We start from the raw sequence: 16,802 nt of genomic DNA on the forward strand, positions 1-16,802 counted from the left end.
GACAGGATTCTCATCTGCAAGGTGAGAAACTCTGGCCTGTGCTTTCTCTGCCTGAGTGCACGCACCCAAAACACCCCAGCACAGGAGCCAAGGCTCAGCAGGCAGGTCCCAGAGCCAGAAAGAGAAGCAGAGAGGGTGGATGAGGCTGTGGTGTGGGTGCTGCAGAGAGCTGCCCTCGCAGGGCTCTGTGAGCAGCACCTGGCCCCTGACTGAGGCAAGGGCAGCATGTGCTGGCTGAGGGCAACTGGAAGGGAAAAAAGCCATCTTCCATTGCAGCGTCTCTCCTCGGTATTCCAGCTCAGCTGACTGACATGCAAATTAGTTTAATTATTTCTTCTTCTAAAATAAATTATATTTTGCAGTGGCTGCAATATGTTGTGTCAGGCAAAATTACATTCAATATTTTTAAACTAATTGATGTCAGCCTTGAGAAAACCTGATTGACAGCAGCGAGAAAACTAGGCTGCTACCTAAACGCTTTCCTAAATTAAAATTAAACATGCCGTTTTTCTGCATTTCCTTCAGGAGTTAGAATGCTATTAATCTGAAAAGTCTGAGCAAAGAGACATGGAAAATACACAGAACAAGAGGGAGATGCTGGAAGCACAGCCGTGCAGCATGGGAGCTCCAGGCTAGTGACTGGCAGCTGCCTTTGCCAACATGGGAGGAATTATTTCAGAGCCACTGGAGCTGCTGTGTGTGGGGGACAGAGCTCTGCCCAGTGCTTCCATACTGCTGCATCTGTGCCAGCCTCAACACAGCCACCAGCGTGGCTCAGGGTGTGCCAGACACCCCTGCTCAGGTGCCATGGAGCAGAACAGGCAGCACTGGGACAGGACTGGCAGGAGTGGGACAGGCAGTGCCAGGATTCTGGAGCATGAGATGGTCACAGTCCTGCTGCACAGCAACCCTCAGGCCAAGAGTTAAATGCTACAGAGGAATCTTCATCCACATCCCAGCGTATTTCTTAATTAATTATGTAAGTAAGTAATCGGAACAGGACGATATTCTCCTCTTAAATATGCAGAAGCAAAACACTAAGTTGCCCTCTCCCTGAGCTGCAGGCAGCTGAGTGCTCACAGGACTGACACCGAGCAGCTCTGGGCAACTGCTCAGCAATGCTGGAGCTCTGCAGCAGCTCCCAGGGAAGGAAAGAGACTGACAGTGCTTGGTCACTGCTGCTGTGGCAGGAAAGGAGGGGACTCGTGGTTTCTGCTGTGCCAGGATCCAGCCCTTACTCCCACAGACCCTCGCACAATCTCATCATAATCTCACATAATCTCACAATCTCACTTTGCTTTTTTACACTCAAACCTTTCCTGTGGAGGTCCAAACCCAGCAAATGCCATTTTCCCTCCATTTTCCACACACCCAAAAGTGCTCAGCAGCTTTTCTCAGATCTGAGGAGAGCCCAGGGGACCGTGGGCTGCCACGTGCAGCTGCAGCACCTGGAGCAGACCAGCTAAAGGACACTGCTGGGCACAGCATCCAACCTGCTCTTGTGTTGAGACCAAATTGGTACAATATTGAATTCAAAATTTTTACATTAGTAAGGAAGTCAGAAGACACAGGAGTGGATTTTATTCCTCGCTATCTCAGCAAATCAGGGGAACAAAATGCAGAACAGAAGAATGGGATGTGCCACTCTGCTCTCTAGCCCTAATATCATGGCTCTGGGGCACAGGGTGGGTTTGTAGCTGCTGGTGCAGCTCCTGCCTGCAAAGCAGAGTGCTGATGCCAAGGACAGAGCAGGGGCATGCCAGAGCTATGGCTCGTCTGACAGGTGGCTATATCAGAGGCTGGAGCTGAAAACGTGGCTCCCAGCTGAGGGGAAGCAAAGTGGAAGCAGCAGTTAAGCCAAGTAACATATAAATGGCTCTCACCTCTCCTGAGTCCTGCTAAAACTCAGCAGCATGAGAGTCATTAAATTGCATCCAAACACAATGCTCTGATTAAAGCCAGTCTCCAGCAGGAAGATTTATCATCTCAATTACCAGCAGTGGACACAGCAGTCAAGGCCTCATCATTTTACATGAGCAAAGAGGAAAACAGGAAGAGAATCACTAATATTAGCCCAAGGAAGGTAAACAGCTTGTGAGGGAGATGAAGATTTATCTGTGGAAACGCTTGGCCTGGTCCCAGGCCAGATTAGCTGAACAGCCCCCATGCCTCCTGCCATGCTGCGAGGCCAAACACTCTGCTGGTCCCTGGCTGGGCCAGGAAGCTCCTGCTGGGGGTGCCTGGCTGGGGGGACAGAGCTGCCCTTGCTCCTCATGCCAGCAGTGAAGCCCAGACAGATCATGGCACAGCTGGGCACCTTCTGCAGCTTTTCTTAATGCTTTCAGGAGCAAATCCACTCCGATATCCACAGGTGGGAAATTAGCTGGACATGGCTCTGCTGCTGCAGCAGTGGGCACCAGACAGGGCTCCCCAGCGTGGGGGCACAGCTCCTGTTTGGGGTTGCTCCAAGCCCCACAGGCTGCCTGTGGGAACAAGTGCTGCCAGTGGAGCTGGCTGTCCTTCAGCCTGCAGTGGTCAAACCCAGCCCAGGATGGCCCCAGCAGCAGACCAGGGATGCAACATCTTGCTGCAACACACTGCAGGCTGTGTGACTGGTGCCATGGGATTACAGTGGGTACAGCCTCCCACCAGCCCCAACGAGCTGAGGCACCAGGCACAGTCCTGGACAGCAGGACTCCCACTGAGTTTGTTCCATTCCTCCTGCCAAGTTTACACCTCACTGAGGAAAGAGAATATACGACTACTTGCCTGTGATGGAGTTAGTGACATCCAGCCCTGTGGCACCCAGCTGCACCCCATGTGCCCATGCTGGGCACCTGCCAGCACCCCTGGCCCCAGACACCTGTGTGCCAGGAATTGCACTGCTGGATGTGCTGCTGCCAGCATGGAGGCTCCCAGTGCCCTGCACTCCCAGTGCCATGGCTGATCCCACTGTGCCAGGCACATCCTGACAGCTGCTGCACGGCCCCGCTCCTAAAGCCCTCCATCACTCAGAAGGCTGCACCTTTACAACTGCCCTTTCCGCCAGAGGATTCAGACATAAATTGTACTTTAAATTCAATATCAGTCATTAATATTTCATGATTACAAAACGTTAAGGATAATGTCACTGGGAAGAATGTCTGGGCAGCTAAAACGGATGAGTCAGAGCTCACCACGGGAGAAGTCAGAGCACTGAAGAGTCTCCCTGGCTTTTGAAGCGATCCAGCCTGACAGGCTTCCCTGCCAGAGGGGAGCTGCAGCATTTACTGACTTGTTCTGAAATCCTAGCCACAGCGTGTAAATATTGTCCTTCTGATTCTTGTCACCTCATGTTTCCTCTGGATGCTGAGCTGCGCTGCAATGCTGCCATCCCCTCCTCCCTGCAGAGCCTCCCCATGGAGCCCCCAGTACAGGCCACAGCTTGGCACTGGACTGCCCTCCCTGGGATGTGATCAGGCAGGGCCCACAACAGTGCCAAGCCAGAGAGTGCAGGGGTCACTCCTGCCGTCCAGCACAGAGCACTGCCACAGAGACTGGGATGCACCACGGAGACAGAGATATCCCCTGGGGCAGGGGCGGTCTGGCCAGGGCCACTAACCCCTCCCCTCCCAGGGCCAGGCGGCCACCTGGCCAGAGTGAGTGGCAAGATCCGACCTCTTGGACCTTGACCTGGCTCCTTGAACATGGACAGCAGCTTCAACACTCTAGAATGAGCAAAGAAACACTCAGAGCAAAGCCTGAGGAAGGCTCCTGCCCACAGATGGACAACCCTTGGCACATGCCAGCAGGGATAACGAGGTGCTCTGCAGCCATAGCAGTTCCCTGGTACTCACTGCAGGGCAGAGGCAGGACACAGCAGGGCCCAGACTACCCTGATGACTTGCACATCCAAAATATGGAAAACTTTGAAGAATGAGGCAAAGCGTGTTTCCCAGCATGGTACCTGGGACATTCTGCTCCCACAGTCCCTTCCCACTGCTGCAGCCCCATCCATTCCTTCTGTGCCAAGCCTGCAGCACCCCAAGCACACAGGAGGCATTCAGAGCCACAAACCCAGGTGCAGGTACAGTCTGTGAATCCCAAACACTGAGAGCTCTGGCAGAAGCAAGTGCTGCCAGTCCTGCAGTGGCACAGGGCTGCAGCTGATGGAACACCCACACAGGGCACATGACTGATCCAGGAGGGGCAGCTGATGTGAGCACAGCCCCCTGGGTGCTGCTCAGCAGGTGTGAGTGCAGGCAGCGAGCTGTGCAGGGATGAGTGGCAGAGATGGTGCAGAGATAACACAAATTTGATTAGTGTTCATCAAATATACTATTCGACCATGCTCCCTTATTAATGCTCAACTCAGGAAGAGTATTTTTAGGTTGTCTAGGGAGACGTCAGACTCAGTGCTGCTGCTTTTTTTTTTTTTTCTTCTTTTTTACTTCAATGTTGATTAACACTCATGTCTTGGCTACCCCTGCAATGGCAGCACCCATATTCCTCCTCCTGCCCCACTCCAGTTCTGCACAGACTCTGCTGCACACAGCATTCCTCCATCTCACCTGCTTCCATGGCCAGGACAGTGATGTTGTGCCACCCTGCTGTCTCCCGATCCAGGACCTTTCCTGTCACAATAGCTCCTGTTTTGGCATCGATGTCAAAGATCCTCTCGGCATCCGTGCTGCGGTCGATGGCGTACCTGTGACCAGGCAAAAGGGGCAACCATGAGCAGCTGGATGTGCCAAGCCCAGCCTTAAACCAGCCCCTGGAGTACTGGAATCTAACAACAAAGGCCCTGTATCACTGCTTTCCTTGTCCTGTGTTGCAGCATGGTACAGGAAGGCTACGTTTCTACCAGGCTGCAAGCCCAGAGCCTTCAACTAAAATTAAAGTGTGGCTTTTGGTGCATAAAGTGGAACTGTGCACAGATTTTTGGACAAGGGGAAAAACCTGCTCTGATGGGAACCTTATGCTCTGAAGAGACAGAGCAATGCAGAAATCGTGGGCTGTAACTTCACTCATGACTCTGGGAAGCTTCAGTGCTGTAGGTTCAGGAAAAGCATGAACCAAACTGAAGGTGGGCACCCCTGCTTGAGGAGCCCATCTTACCTACCACCCCCTCTCCTGCTCCTGCCAGTGCACCCACCCAAGTGAGACACCCAGAGGGCAGCTAGATCTGCAGGCACCTCAATGCAGCTACAGCTGGCACAAAGCACAGGGTCTGGGCTGAACATGTGCAACTGGTGCAGCAGTCCTGGCAGCAGCAGTGGGCAGCAGCCAGCATCTCCCCATCAACACACCACATCATGGCAGCCCCAAGATTTGCCCTATTTTGAGCTTCCCAGCCCCACAAGGAAAGGCTGATGAGCTCCTCCAGCTCCAGCAATGTCCAGCTGCTCAGCAGGGACCCATCACGGGCAGCTCTCACTCTGCTCATTCCACTGCTTCAGTGCTGCCCCAAACAGCCCCTCCTGAGGGTGCAACCCACCTACTCCCTGGGCCACCTCCAGATTCCCACTTCTCCCCAAGGCAACCCCACAGCTCACAAGGAGTCAGACACCACGTTTAGCCCTGAGCCTTCACCAGGACACCACAAATCCATGCATGTCCCAGTGGCATGTCCTGCATTTCCAGCCATTACACACGGAATGGAGCAAGCCAACATTAAATCAGGGCACAATGAGATGTGAGCTTCTGAAGGAAAGGGCTGGAAGGGAAGTCTGATCCAGCTGAGGCCCTTGAGCATAGCCATAGCACAAATAACACAAACCACCACTGCAATCAGAATTAGAAATCCAGAAGGCCTGCAAATCACAAACAATACAGCATAATGTTATTGTGTACAGCATCTTTCACACACACTGAATCCCAGAGTGCTTCACAGAATTAAATAATACAAGACAGCAAAAAGTACAAAGGATAAATTACCAAAAGGAGGGCTGTGAATAAATTAAAGCCTTCAGTCACATGTCCAATCACAGAAGGAAGATAAATGCAGGGACAAAGCAAACTGGAAAGCTGGCGAGGTAGGACTGAGAGGCCAATTTGGACAGGAGCAGAGCAGGACAGGCTCCAGGCTAGCAGCAGGTTCAGGACAGGGGAAGTGCTCCAGGTGCTGCAGAGTTTTCCAGCTGTGGGCCCATATTCACATGGCTCATGGCCAAGGAACTCACTTTCTTCATGCACCATAGATGACCATAGATAGCCCTGTGCTGTTCTGCCCCATGCCCTGGGATGGGACCAGCTGCAGACGGGAGTGCCTCTGGCAGAGCTCCTGTCCATCCACACAGCTCCATCTCTGATGGAGGCACACAAAAAGGCATTCCTACACTGTTTAACATGTTATACAGTACCAGATTAGATTCCCTAGCTCTCTCCCCTTCGGACAGATGGGGAGATGAGAGAATAAATACAACAGCACTTGCTTGTAGCCAAATAAAAACATTCAGAAGTCACTATCTAAATTCACTTTTACCCAGCCACCATTTAGTATTTATGTAGCTGAATTCCTCCTCCCACCTTGCATCTAGAGGTAATGGACGTCTCTCACACAAAGCCAGGTACAAGCTCACGTATCTCAAAACCAGCTACTAGGGACTGCCTGCATTTTCTGCCCCAACTCCCAGCTGGCAGCAGAGCTTTTACAGGCTCACAGCCAACTCCAAAAGGGATAGTGACACTGTCCTGGCATGTACTGCAGCCTCTCATCCACTCTCTGTTCACTCACTGCAAAGGAAAAGGAGACGTATGGCCACTCTGAATTGTACAAATCAGTACGATGTTCTGTTGGAAAGAGGAACAGAAACTGGGATGACAACACCTAATACCTTTCCAATAGCATAACTAATTCTATATTACTGCTTCCATTGTTCTCCCACATCACCTGACCTCGAACACGTCCTGCTTTCCACTCCACTTTTTCATGCTGTTAAATTCAAGATGGTACTTCACCCTCCCCACGGCTTCCCTGCCTCTCAGATAAGCACATGACCTGTTTAGATCACACTTCTGTCATTGCTGCATAGAGACATCTGCAAAAAAAAAAAAAAAAAAAAAAAAAAAAAAAAAAAAAAAAAATCCATACAGAAAAACCCAGTTAGTGACGGGAGACACCTCCAAGCCTGGACATATCTGACAGGGCTGCCTGCCCAGCCAGAGGGCAGGAGGATGGCAGGGGAGTGTTCAGGATAATGCCACTGGGAACCTGCTCTTATGCTTCCCATTGCTTTGCTGCTGAGGTTGTTTTCTGTCCCTTCTGAATGGTCTGTTAAGGACATGCTGCCTGTACCTCATGGCCAGGCACAAACCAAATCATAACTCTGACCCCTTTGTCACCACTGCTACAGAGAACTGCCACCTTCTCAGTACTGCCCCAGGGAAGGAGGCAGAGCTCAGCACACTGCCTCGGCAGGGCTGACCCTGCTGCCACTCACTGTGACTGTGGAGGTGGCCAGTCCAGGTGGGTCTGCAGCTCTCTGCAGGTGCCAAAGGCCAGGGATGCTCTGGAGCACTCAGCTGGCGTGGGAGCTGGGGACAGGGAGGGTGGCACGGGGATGTCCATCCAGCCCTGAAAGCCACAGCCATAACCTGCTCAGAGCTGCAGATCCTACAACAGACCTGACCTTCCAACAGCATCCATCTCACCCCATGCTGGAGTGAGCAGTGCTTTGCTGTGCTCACATAATTTTGTACAACACAACCTTCACCACCAGCCTCTCCACCACTACTCCAGCTTCATCTTCACCCATCCCACTGAAGTCAAACAGTGCTTCTTACCTGGCAAGAGGCAGCATTTAATCTCAGGTACTCAGAGATAGGACCTATGCTCATCTCTCCTGCAGCTGGCTGGTGCTCCATATCTGGAACCGCAGTCCCCAGCTCTGATTGGGATGCGGACCTTGTACTCAATTTCCCTCTCTTCCTGCTGGCACTGCCTGTTGGTTTGGATGTTACAAGTGACTGTTTAATTTCAACAGCTTTCTCGGTGCTCATCTTTCCCATGAATGCATTTCTCAAGCAGTTTGTTTCACTTTTCCCCTGAACACAACAAGAAGCACATTTTATGCCATGTGTTTTGTTAATAGGGAGATTTTCAAACACTGTATGAAAAGCTTTCTGTTGTGTTTGTTTTTTCCTCCTCTCCCTTTTGTATTGAAGCAGGTTGTAGTTCTTGCTGTGCTGTTGGAGTCTATAAAATGCCCATGTCCAACACGTGTCTCCAGATTTTGTGAATGCTAAACAAGAGTATCTCTGAGAACCTTAAATCCCAAGCAACATCTTCCCAGTGCTGATAAAGCCTGGAATGCACACAATCAGAGCACAGGCTCCCACTGCAGAGAGAGAAACAAAAGGCTCCCATACAAACAGCCTCACACACACAGACAGTCTATCACTGTATTACTTCATACAATGGCTCAGCTGAGAAAAACTGCACTACACCAAGAAAACACACAGCTAAAGCCAAAAAGCCAACTGTAAACTAATTTTTTTTTTTTATGAAAAGGAACAATTCCAGCCTTTGATAGGCAAAAAAAAAACAAACCAAGGATGGAATAAAATAAAAAGAACTGTACCTTTAGGAGGGTATTTCCCGCACTGGTACCACAGAAGGTTCTGTGCCCCACAGAGGGTTCATACAGCAGCTTGGCCATGCTGAGCTCAGCACAGCTCTCTGCTCATGCACTGGTGTCACTGGGAGTGTGTCCTCCTCTGAGAGATGGGAGAGGTGATCTCCAGGTGCCTCCTCACAGCCAAGGATGCAGCTGCCAGGGGCTCTGCAGCCAAAGTGCAGCTGGAGTGAGGCAGTGAGGAATGCCTCAGGGACACCCCTTCAATCCTCACCTCTTTGTAACAGGTCACTGTGACCCAGTCCAGCTTGTGAGAAGGGATTTGGTCTCAAACCAAGTCGCTGCATCCTGTGGGACACATGGATCAGCAGGAGGGCAGGGGAACATCAGGAATGTGCCTCTAGCCGTTGCTTTGGGCAGCACAGCAGGAGTTGCACAGCCTTGTTCCTGCTGGCCTGGGGCTGAAAACAAAAAGCCAAGGGCACCTCCCTTCCCATTTGGCTAAAAATACCTCCCAAACCTCGTTACTGGCAGCCTGGTGTCAGCATGACCTGGAAACCCTGACAGAGCTGATTTCTGCTCTGCTGTCTCTGGCAATCCTTGTTCTTTCCTGCCTCAAGGGGAGAGTGCATCTCGACATGACAGAAGTGGTGGCTCTCCCCTATTCACAGGCAGAGCCAACACACAGACCCGAGTCCAGGAGAGCAGCCAGTGCAGAAGCACAGCCCTGCCTCTGCTCCCACCTCTGGCAGATGAGGAGCAGCAAGTTAAACGGATCCACTGAACTGCAGCAACTTCAAAGGGTTCACACCAACTTCAAGGTGACGAGATCAAATGCTGGTCATGCTGTCAGGACCAGGTGCTCTCTAATATATCAGAGGTGAAGTACAAGTGCTGGCTTCTTGTGACTGTACTTGGAGCAGCACACTTGAAACGAAAGGTGCCCTGCTGCCGTCTTCTGCTGCCGGGTTAGTGTCACATCCCAGTGCTGCAGGGTGCTGCCATTAATGTCTGTGCTCTGCTTTGAAGCTGTTAACTGCTGCCTACGCAGCAAAGTATTTTATTAAATTACCTGGCTAGCCAGAGGACAGGGAAGCAGCAGAGATCCAACTGTACCTTCCTCCTGCATTGGTGCTGCATCAGCACCACCAACATCAACCTGCAGCTCCACTTGGTAATGTTAAAATGTCTGTGAAGGCTCACCCTGCTGCACTGCCACTGCTCCTGACAGCAGGGATTGCCAGCACCAAGGGAGCAAAGGGATGGACCAAGTCCCACAGGGCAGCATGGGGGACACAGGATGAGCTACCTGCCTGGGGATAGCCAGAGGCAGGACATGTATTTGAATGCATCAAGCCTGACAAGGGAGAACACATGGCAATTCCCAAGCTGCAGCAAATGCCTGGGAGTCCTGTTGGCTGAGTCCTTGTGTCTGAGCACGAGGCATTGCCTTGCCAGCACTGAGCTTACTGTAGGAGAGACTCCCAGAGCAAAGTTTGGGCACTCAACATCTCATTCCTGCCCAGTACTGAGCATTAGGAGCCTCCCTCCACTGCTGTCTTCTGGTCTGTCTGCAAACAATGCAGCAAGCTCCACAGAGAAGCAGAACAAAGAACAAGAAAAAACAGGAATAAGAATTGCTCTGTCCCCAAGGTCCCTTTTCTGCAATTACAGATCAGAAAATAAAATCTATGTGTCTGCAGCATTGCTAGAAACAGTCAAGTGAAAAAGCACATGCATGCATGTGCACACAAAGTGGACACATCACTCTCCTGAAAGGTGTGTGCTGACCAGGGGCACCAAAGAAAGAAATCAGACATGTAGCCTGACTGAAGAGTCACAGGACAAGGTGAGCAGAGGTATGCTGAGAACACATTCAGCAGTCAGCACCCACTAGCGCAAGTGGTGCAGAACTCACATACACAGTTCCTGGCACACCAAGTTGATTTATTCACATTCCCCCCGAAGCCAACTTTGAGCATCCAGCTTTGTGACACAGTACTCTCTGCTAGCTACCAGGCATCTGTAGATGGCAGCTTTCCATGTGTAAATTTCTGAGTTTTCTAACCATCACAATCTTTGTTTCTACGAGGATCAAGAGATACTCCTCACCTCACCATGAAAGAGAAACCCACGGCTGTGCAGCACGGAGCTCAGTGCCCCAAACAGGCACTGGGGGACATCACTGACTGCAACCAAGTGCTGTAACTGAGCCCCCTCTGGCCTGTCCCCCTCCACCTCACATCCCTATCCCTGTCCTTCCTGGTCTGCTGCTGGGGGGCTGACTCCCTGCAGAGCTCTCAGTCAGAACTGCTCCCTGGAAGTGCCTGCAGCCCCGCCGGCACCTGGCACCAGAACACACATTTCAAGGAAATTTTCCACACGTTGAGGATGTTTTCTGAACACCAGATTTCCAACCCAACTGCTCGTGACTCAGGCCAGTTGGCAGGGCCAGAAGGCTGCTTTGTGCCTTAGGTAATAACAATTTAACAAGGTAACAATCTCTTTAGCCACAAATTAAATGGAAATGGGAAATGTCCTGTGCAGATAAGCTGCTGCCTGGATTATGTCCCCTGCCCAAATATAAACTCCCCTGATCTTTGATCCTATGCACACATGCACGCACACACAGTCAGGCTGTGGCTCTGCACCTCCCAAGCCTCACCTCATTTATCACCCTTCACCACTGTCCTCCTGCCACTCCTGCTGTCTGGCCCATGTCAGGTACCACTGCAGATACCTCGCTGTCAGCAGCAGGGACATGCAAGCATCACCCAGCCACCTTCCCTGGCGCTCTCTTGCACTCACAAAGCCATCACCTGTCAGTGATGTATCCACTGCCTGAGACACTGCAGTGCTTGCTCATGCACAGGCTGCCACTCACCTGCCAGCTGCCTGTCCCATGAGATACACAGCCACACATGCACCACCTGCCACTTCTACCTGCACTCCCCCACCTCCTCTGTCCCAGCCATGGCCACATGTCCCCCCCAGGCCAGGTGTCCCTTGCAGGTGACCCCATGCCCATGGCTGGCAGGGGGACGATGTGAGGTTCATTTGGCTGCTTTACCGGACAGGGTGGTTGGCTGTGTCTGGGTCCAGGGCAGTGACCACCCCCACAACAGATCCAACGTGTGCATCCTCCTGCACCTCCATCAGGTTGGAGGGGGGCCGGAACTCGGGGGGCTCATCGACGTCCAGCACTGAGACCCGCACGATGGTCTGGTCCCGGAAGGTGCCCAGGTCCACGAACCGCGGGTCCACGAACTTGTTGAGGGCCTCCACCACCACAGTGTGCACTTTTTTTGACTCGTAGTCAAGAGGCTGAGACAAGGGAAGAGGGTAAGGCACAGGCAGCACAAGGAGCCCCTCTGCTGCCCCTTCCTTCACCAGGAACAACAGGGCAGCACTAGAGCCACTAAAGCCACCTGCTCCCAAGCAGTGCCTTTGTAGCAGCCTGGGGGCTTCTGCTTTGCCCTTCTGCCAGCAGCACCCACACCAAAGGGGCAGGAGGAAGCAGAAGCCTCCAGCCCACTCCCCTCAGGGCCCCCAACAGGGTGCCCAGGCTGTGAGCAGCCAGGATTCACTGGGAAGACAGCACAGTGTGTGCTGCACATGAACGAGTTTTCATCATTCATCACCCCGCTCTCATTTCTACAGGGGAGGCAAGCTGCATACAGTGGCCTTGAAGAACAATCATTCTTTCCTGCCTGCACCAAGTATTTGCTTGATTGTTTTTGCCACCAAAAGCAGATACAGTTAAAGTGCTGCTGGTCAGGTACAGGAATTAGATGGGCATTTTTCTCCTCTAACAGCTGTTATCAATAACAGCTCTATGCATTCCTCTCTGTAGTCCTATGCATGCTGTCTCCTCTGCACAGCTCACTGCTTCACTGCCACCCCTAAGCCACCCTGGGGGACACCAGCAGACATTCTGTGCTGCTCCTTTTCAGCCTTTCCTCCCAGACACAGCCCTCTGTTTTGCCATGCAGGCAGAGCAGAGACAGGTCTCTCCCTGCATCAGCAGGCATAAAAATGCCACTGCTACTGCTAGAACAGCATATGCAGAGCACTTTTTTCAACTCAGATGCAAGAGCAGCAGTTCCCAAAGGAAAGGGTGCTCCTAGGGACCTGTGTCCTTCCTACGCAATCAACACTTCTCACCTTCTGTACCGTGATGACAGCCTCCTGGGTATTGCTGTCCGTGGTGACTTTGAACATCTCCACCCCTTCCTCATCCTTCACTTGATATGTCATGTCCGTGTTCTCCCCGACGTCAGAGTCCTCTGCCTTCACCCTCCCGATGGCAGTGCCCACGGGGGCCGTTTCAACAATGCTGAACTGATACATCTCTGGAGGAGAAATGGGTACCAGGGTCACTGCTTCTGCCTTTGAACTACCCCCAGCCTTCACAGACTTCCCTGGGGCACCTTTGGGCTGGGAGGGTTGCTCAAACCCCACTGTGCCTGCAGCCCAGAACGCCCTAACAGGAGAAGTAAATACATCAGCCAAAAACAAGGGGAAGATAATTGGGGAGCACTGACATGCCAGGTGCTGTGTGAAGTAAGGGCTGATTTCTCTGCATGGACACTGCCCTGCAATCAGTGCTCTCTGATTCCTTGCAAAGATTTCTTCGCAATTTCTGATTTCTAGGAGATGCAGCCCAAGAGCTGAGCCTCCTCCAGCTGCAGCCCCTTCTCTGTCCTGCTAGCCTGGAGCTGCCAGGATGCAGCTGGAGTGCACTGCAGAGCCTCGTACCAGGAGCACCCTGCACCTTCTCTGAGAGTCCCAGAGCAGACCCAGCACCAGCCACAGCCCATTAGCAGCAGGCTGGAAAACAGAGCTGTGCTGTGACAAGGCTGCTGCCCCTGAGCACTGGGGCAAGGCTGTGACAAGCTCTCACACAGCAGTCAGGAAGTGCCAGGCCAGCAGCCAAGTTCCATCCCAGGGGACAGCAGCATGGTGGACCTTGCTGGCTTCCAGCTGCTTGGAAGGGCTCAGGAAACGGCTGGCCCTGCTCTCCTACCACACAAGCCATGCTTGCTTCCAGGCCCTGCACTGGTGCAGGGGTCTGGCACCCAGTGGGACACATTCACACCCAGGCCAGGTGTGTGTGTGCCATGGTCCTTTGGTGTGCTCACCCTGGCTCAGCCTGCAGGTTCCCACACCCCAGCGAACCAGGACACGCTCAGTGCCCACCCTCTCCCCAGCAGGACTCACTCTGAGGGAAGCGTGGCGGGTTGTCATTGACATCGGTGACCACGATGGTGACGGTGGTGGAGCCGGACAGGCCCCCCAGCTGTCCCGCCATGTCCGTGGCACGGATCACCACCTCATAGCGGTCCTGCGTCTCGCGGTCCAGGTCTGCCACGGCTGTCCGGATCACACCTGCAAACAGCACAGGCAGCACAGGCAGCTCACAGAGCAGGCTGAGGCTGGAAGGGATCACTGCAGATTCCTTGGGACAAGATCCAGACCCAAGCAGCATCAGCTGCATCTCCCTCTTCACACGGGGCAGGTGCTCCAGTGCTCACCAACCCTCACATCCCTTCCCTGGACTCACTCTGCTATGCCCACAGAATCATATGTGGTGTCAGATACAGCACTTACACAGCAGAAGGGACTGTCACCTCCCCTGGCTACTGTGACACTTTCCCCAACCACAGCCCTGGTGCAGCCTGTGCCACAGGAACACACTGCTGGCCACAAACAGCATCTGCTGAGCCCCTTTGCAAGAGGCCATGCGAGCAAAAGCCAGCTAAGAGGAGAGGAGGGCACTAGGGAGAACAAGAAGCCCAGGGGGTTGTCAGCCAGCCAGAAACATCCCAAAAATCCTCCTGAAGCCCAGGAATGGCCACAGGCTCAATCTGCTCCCAGCAAGTCTCCTCATGAAGCGTGAAAGAGTCCCAAGTGCTGCTTGTCCTTTGGGCTACTTGCAGCTCCCACTGGGCTAAACCCTGGCATGGAGGAGCTTCGTGCTTTTCTCCAGGGTGACTTGGAGATGGGTGAAAGATCTGTGGGGGTCAGAGGATTGGTGAGGGCAGCAGCCACAGGAAGAGAGGACTCATCCTCACCCCCACCCAAATGTGGGGGCTGTGCTGGGGCCACCCTCAAGGTCTGCTCTGTAAAAACCCAGGCTGAGTCACAAAACCCCTCTGGCACAGATCTGCATCATCCCACTTATCCTGATCTGCTGAGCAGGAGCCAGGCTTGCTGCAGCACCCCTTACACAACAGGGGTGCCCTTGCCCAGGCTCCATCTACCAGGTGCCATGGCCTGGGCACATCTAGGAGAGAGACCTGTGTGATTTGGAGAACTGGGGAGGGGGTCAGCACATTTCTAAATGTCTGTCTGCACCAAATCCCTCATTTTCAAGTGTCCTTCTAAGTTAAGGAGCCCAGAGACGACAAAGCACATGCTCTGTGTCAGAGAATGCACTGGAGCTTAACAAAATGAATGGTGTGGTAGTACTTCTTACAAAAGCAAGTCTCTTAAAAGCAGTGTTTATAGGCCTCCGGTATTCATCTGGGATTGGGGAAATGACCAGGACTAAAATAGAAAGGAATGTAAAACAAGAAACAAACAGCAGCAAAAGCCTGAAACCTCTGTGAATGGCAGAAATTACCAGTCACCCAGACTGTCTCATTTAAATGGAAACAAAGGGAAGAAAGATTTTGAGGATGAAAGAAAGAAAGAATGGACTCTGCCCTGAGGTGGCACGAGGGTCAGAAAGGAAGGAGGGTCATTAGCACCACATTAGGGTCCCACTGCACCAGCAGCACCCCATAACAGACAGGAATCAGCTTAAAATCCCCTCCAGCTCAGTTTTCTAACATTCCCACAGATTTAGACATTGGTTTATGTTTTTGTAAATCCTCTCTCTTCCAGCGTTTTCTGTTTAACTATCAGCTTTACCTCCTCCTACTGTGAACTGCAAATTCATCTCTGCTTTGTTTCGCCAGTAATCCTGCCTGGTGCTAGGGACCATACTGGAGGAGACTGCTGGAATTGGTCTGCAGTGACAGGTCTGACAGAGGGAACAGGAGCTCCCTTCTTGCTGAGCAAACAGTAGAGCATCATCCAGTGGGCTGAGCACCTTGCAATCCATTTGCTGATGTGCAGCACATCGAGAAGTAGTAAAGCACTGAAGCTCCAAGTCACCAAGAGCACAGCAGAGGGGGAGCCGAGTTCCAGCAGGCTGAAAGGAGCCAAGATATGGCTACTGGGACAGATCCCAAGGCTACCTGGTATCTGCACTCCACAGCCAGCAGGTTCCTCCATTCCTGTGTTCAGTGTGGCCTTGTGTACCTCCAGACAAGAGCTCACACCATGGAGCCACTGGTGCTGTGGCCCAAGGCAGCCAGAAATGCCAGTGAGCTGGGAGGATGAAATTTCTCCCCCTTGCCCTTTGCACGACATTATAGGTGCAGCAGGACTGGTAAAACTGCTCAGGAGACATTTATCACTCTTTCCTTTCTGAAACTAGCAATTATTCCAATGATTAGCATTGTTAAGATTTATTATAAAGACATAACCACCATATCAGATCGTTGCCATTCTCCAGCTCTCATGGATAGGCACAATTATCATCCAGCTTCCCTTGTCCTTCTGTCACTTCAGGTTCTGCAATTACCTGGACTCTCCTGCCTTCAGCCCATGGATAAGGGAGCAGGTGATTATCCTGTGATGGGGGCCCAGGGTCTGCCCTGACCCCTTCATTCATTCTGGCTCTGCTCAGAGGAAGCTATTCAGCAAGGAGCCCCACTCCACCTCACACAGAGAGGCAGAGGGGACGCAGGAAAGAGAGGCAAGAACATGGCTGTGAGCACCCCTCCCAGCAAGGATGGCACCTCCCACCTGGGCCAGCCCTGCACAGACACCCAGGGCTCAGGGACCAGCCCCAGCTGCTCGTGCTGACAGCCTCTCCTGCCACTGTGTGAATACAAAACCTTTTTTTCTGGGCAAGCACTATCTCATTGAAATTTAAGCAATTCTGTTAATTAACAGGGTCTGAAGCATTTTATAATGAAAATGATTCATGTCAGCACAATAGTGATGAATTGGGATGAGAGGGAAAAAGCTCATGCATTCACTAAGGCTGTAATGACTTAACTGAGCCGCTCGTAATGATATAGCTCATAATACACCATGCAAGGTGGGGGGAAAGTGCTCAGGCACTTCCCAGAACATCTCCAAGGTCACTTGTCCCAACAGGGAGTAAGTCCAGGCCGCTTGGCACATGCAGAG

General features: G+C 52.3%; 1 protein-coding gene across 1 annotated transcript in view; it reads right to left on the reverse strand.

Annotated features, from left to right (window-relative positions):
• CDH22 (cadherin 22) overlaps positions 1-16,802 on the reverse strand; it is a 76,670-nt gene that overhangs the window by 14,289 nt on the left and 45,579 nt on the right. The window contains exons 5-8 of the mRNA XM_056507641.1: positions 13,776-13,943; positions 12,720-12,907; positions 11,626-11,879; positions 4,551-4,687 (exon numbers count right to left, since the gene is read on the reverse strand). Coding sequence (XP_056363616.1) covers positions 4,551-4,687; positions 11,626-11,879; positions 12,720-12,907; positions 13,776-13,943 — 747 coding nt within the window. The remainder of the gene's footprint in view (positions 1-4,550; positions 4,688-11,625; positions 11,880-12,719; positions 12,908-13,775; positions 13,944-16,802) is intronic.

Source organism: Oenanthe melanoleuca, chromosome 20 (genome assembly GCF_029582105.1).
Source record: "Oenanthe melanoleuca isolate GR-GAL-2019-014 chromosome 20, OMel1.0, whole genome shotgun sequence".
In the NCBI taxonomy this organism is placed as follows: Eukaryota; Metazoa; Chordata; class Aves; order Passeriformes; family Muscicapidae; genus Oenanthe; species Oenanthe melanoleuca.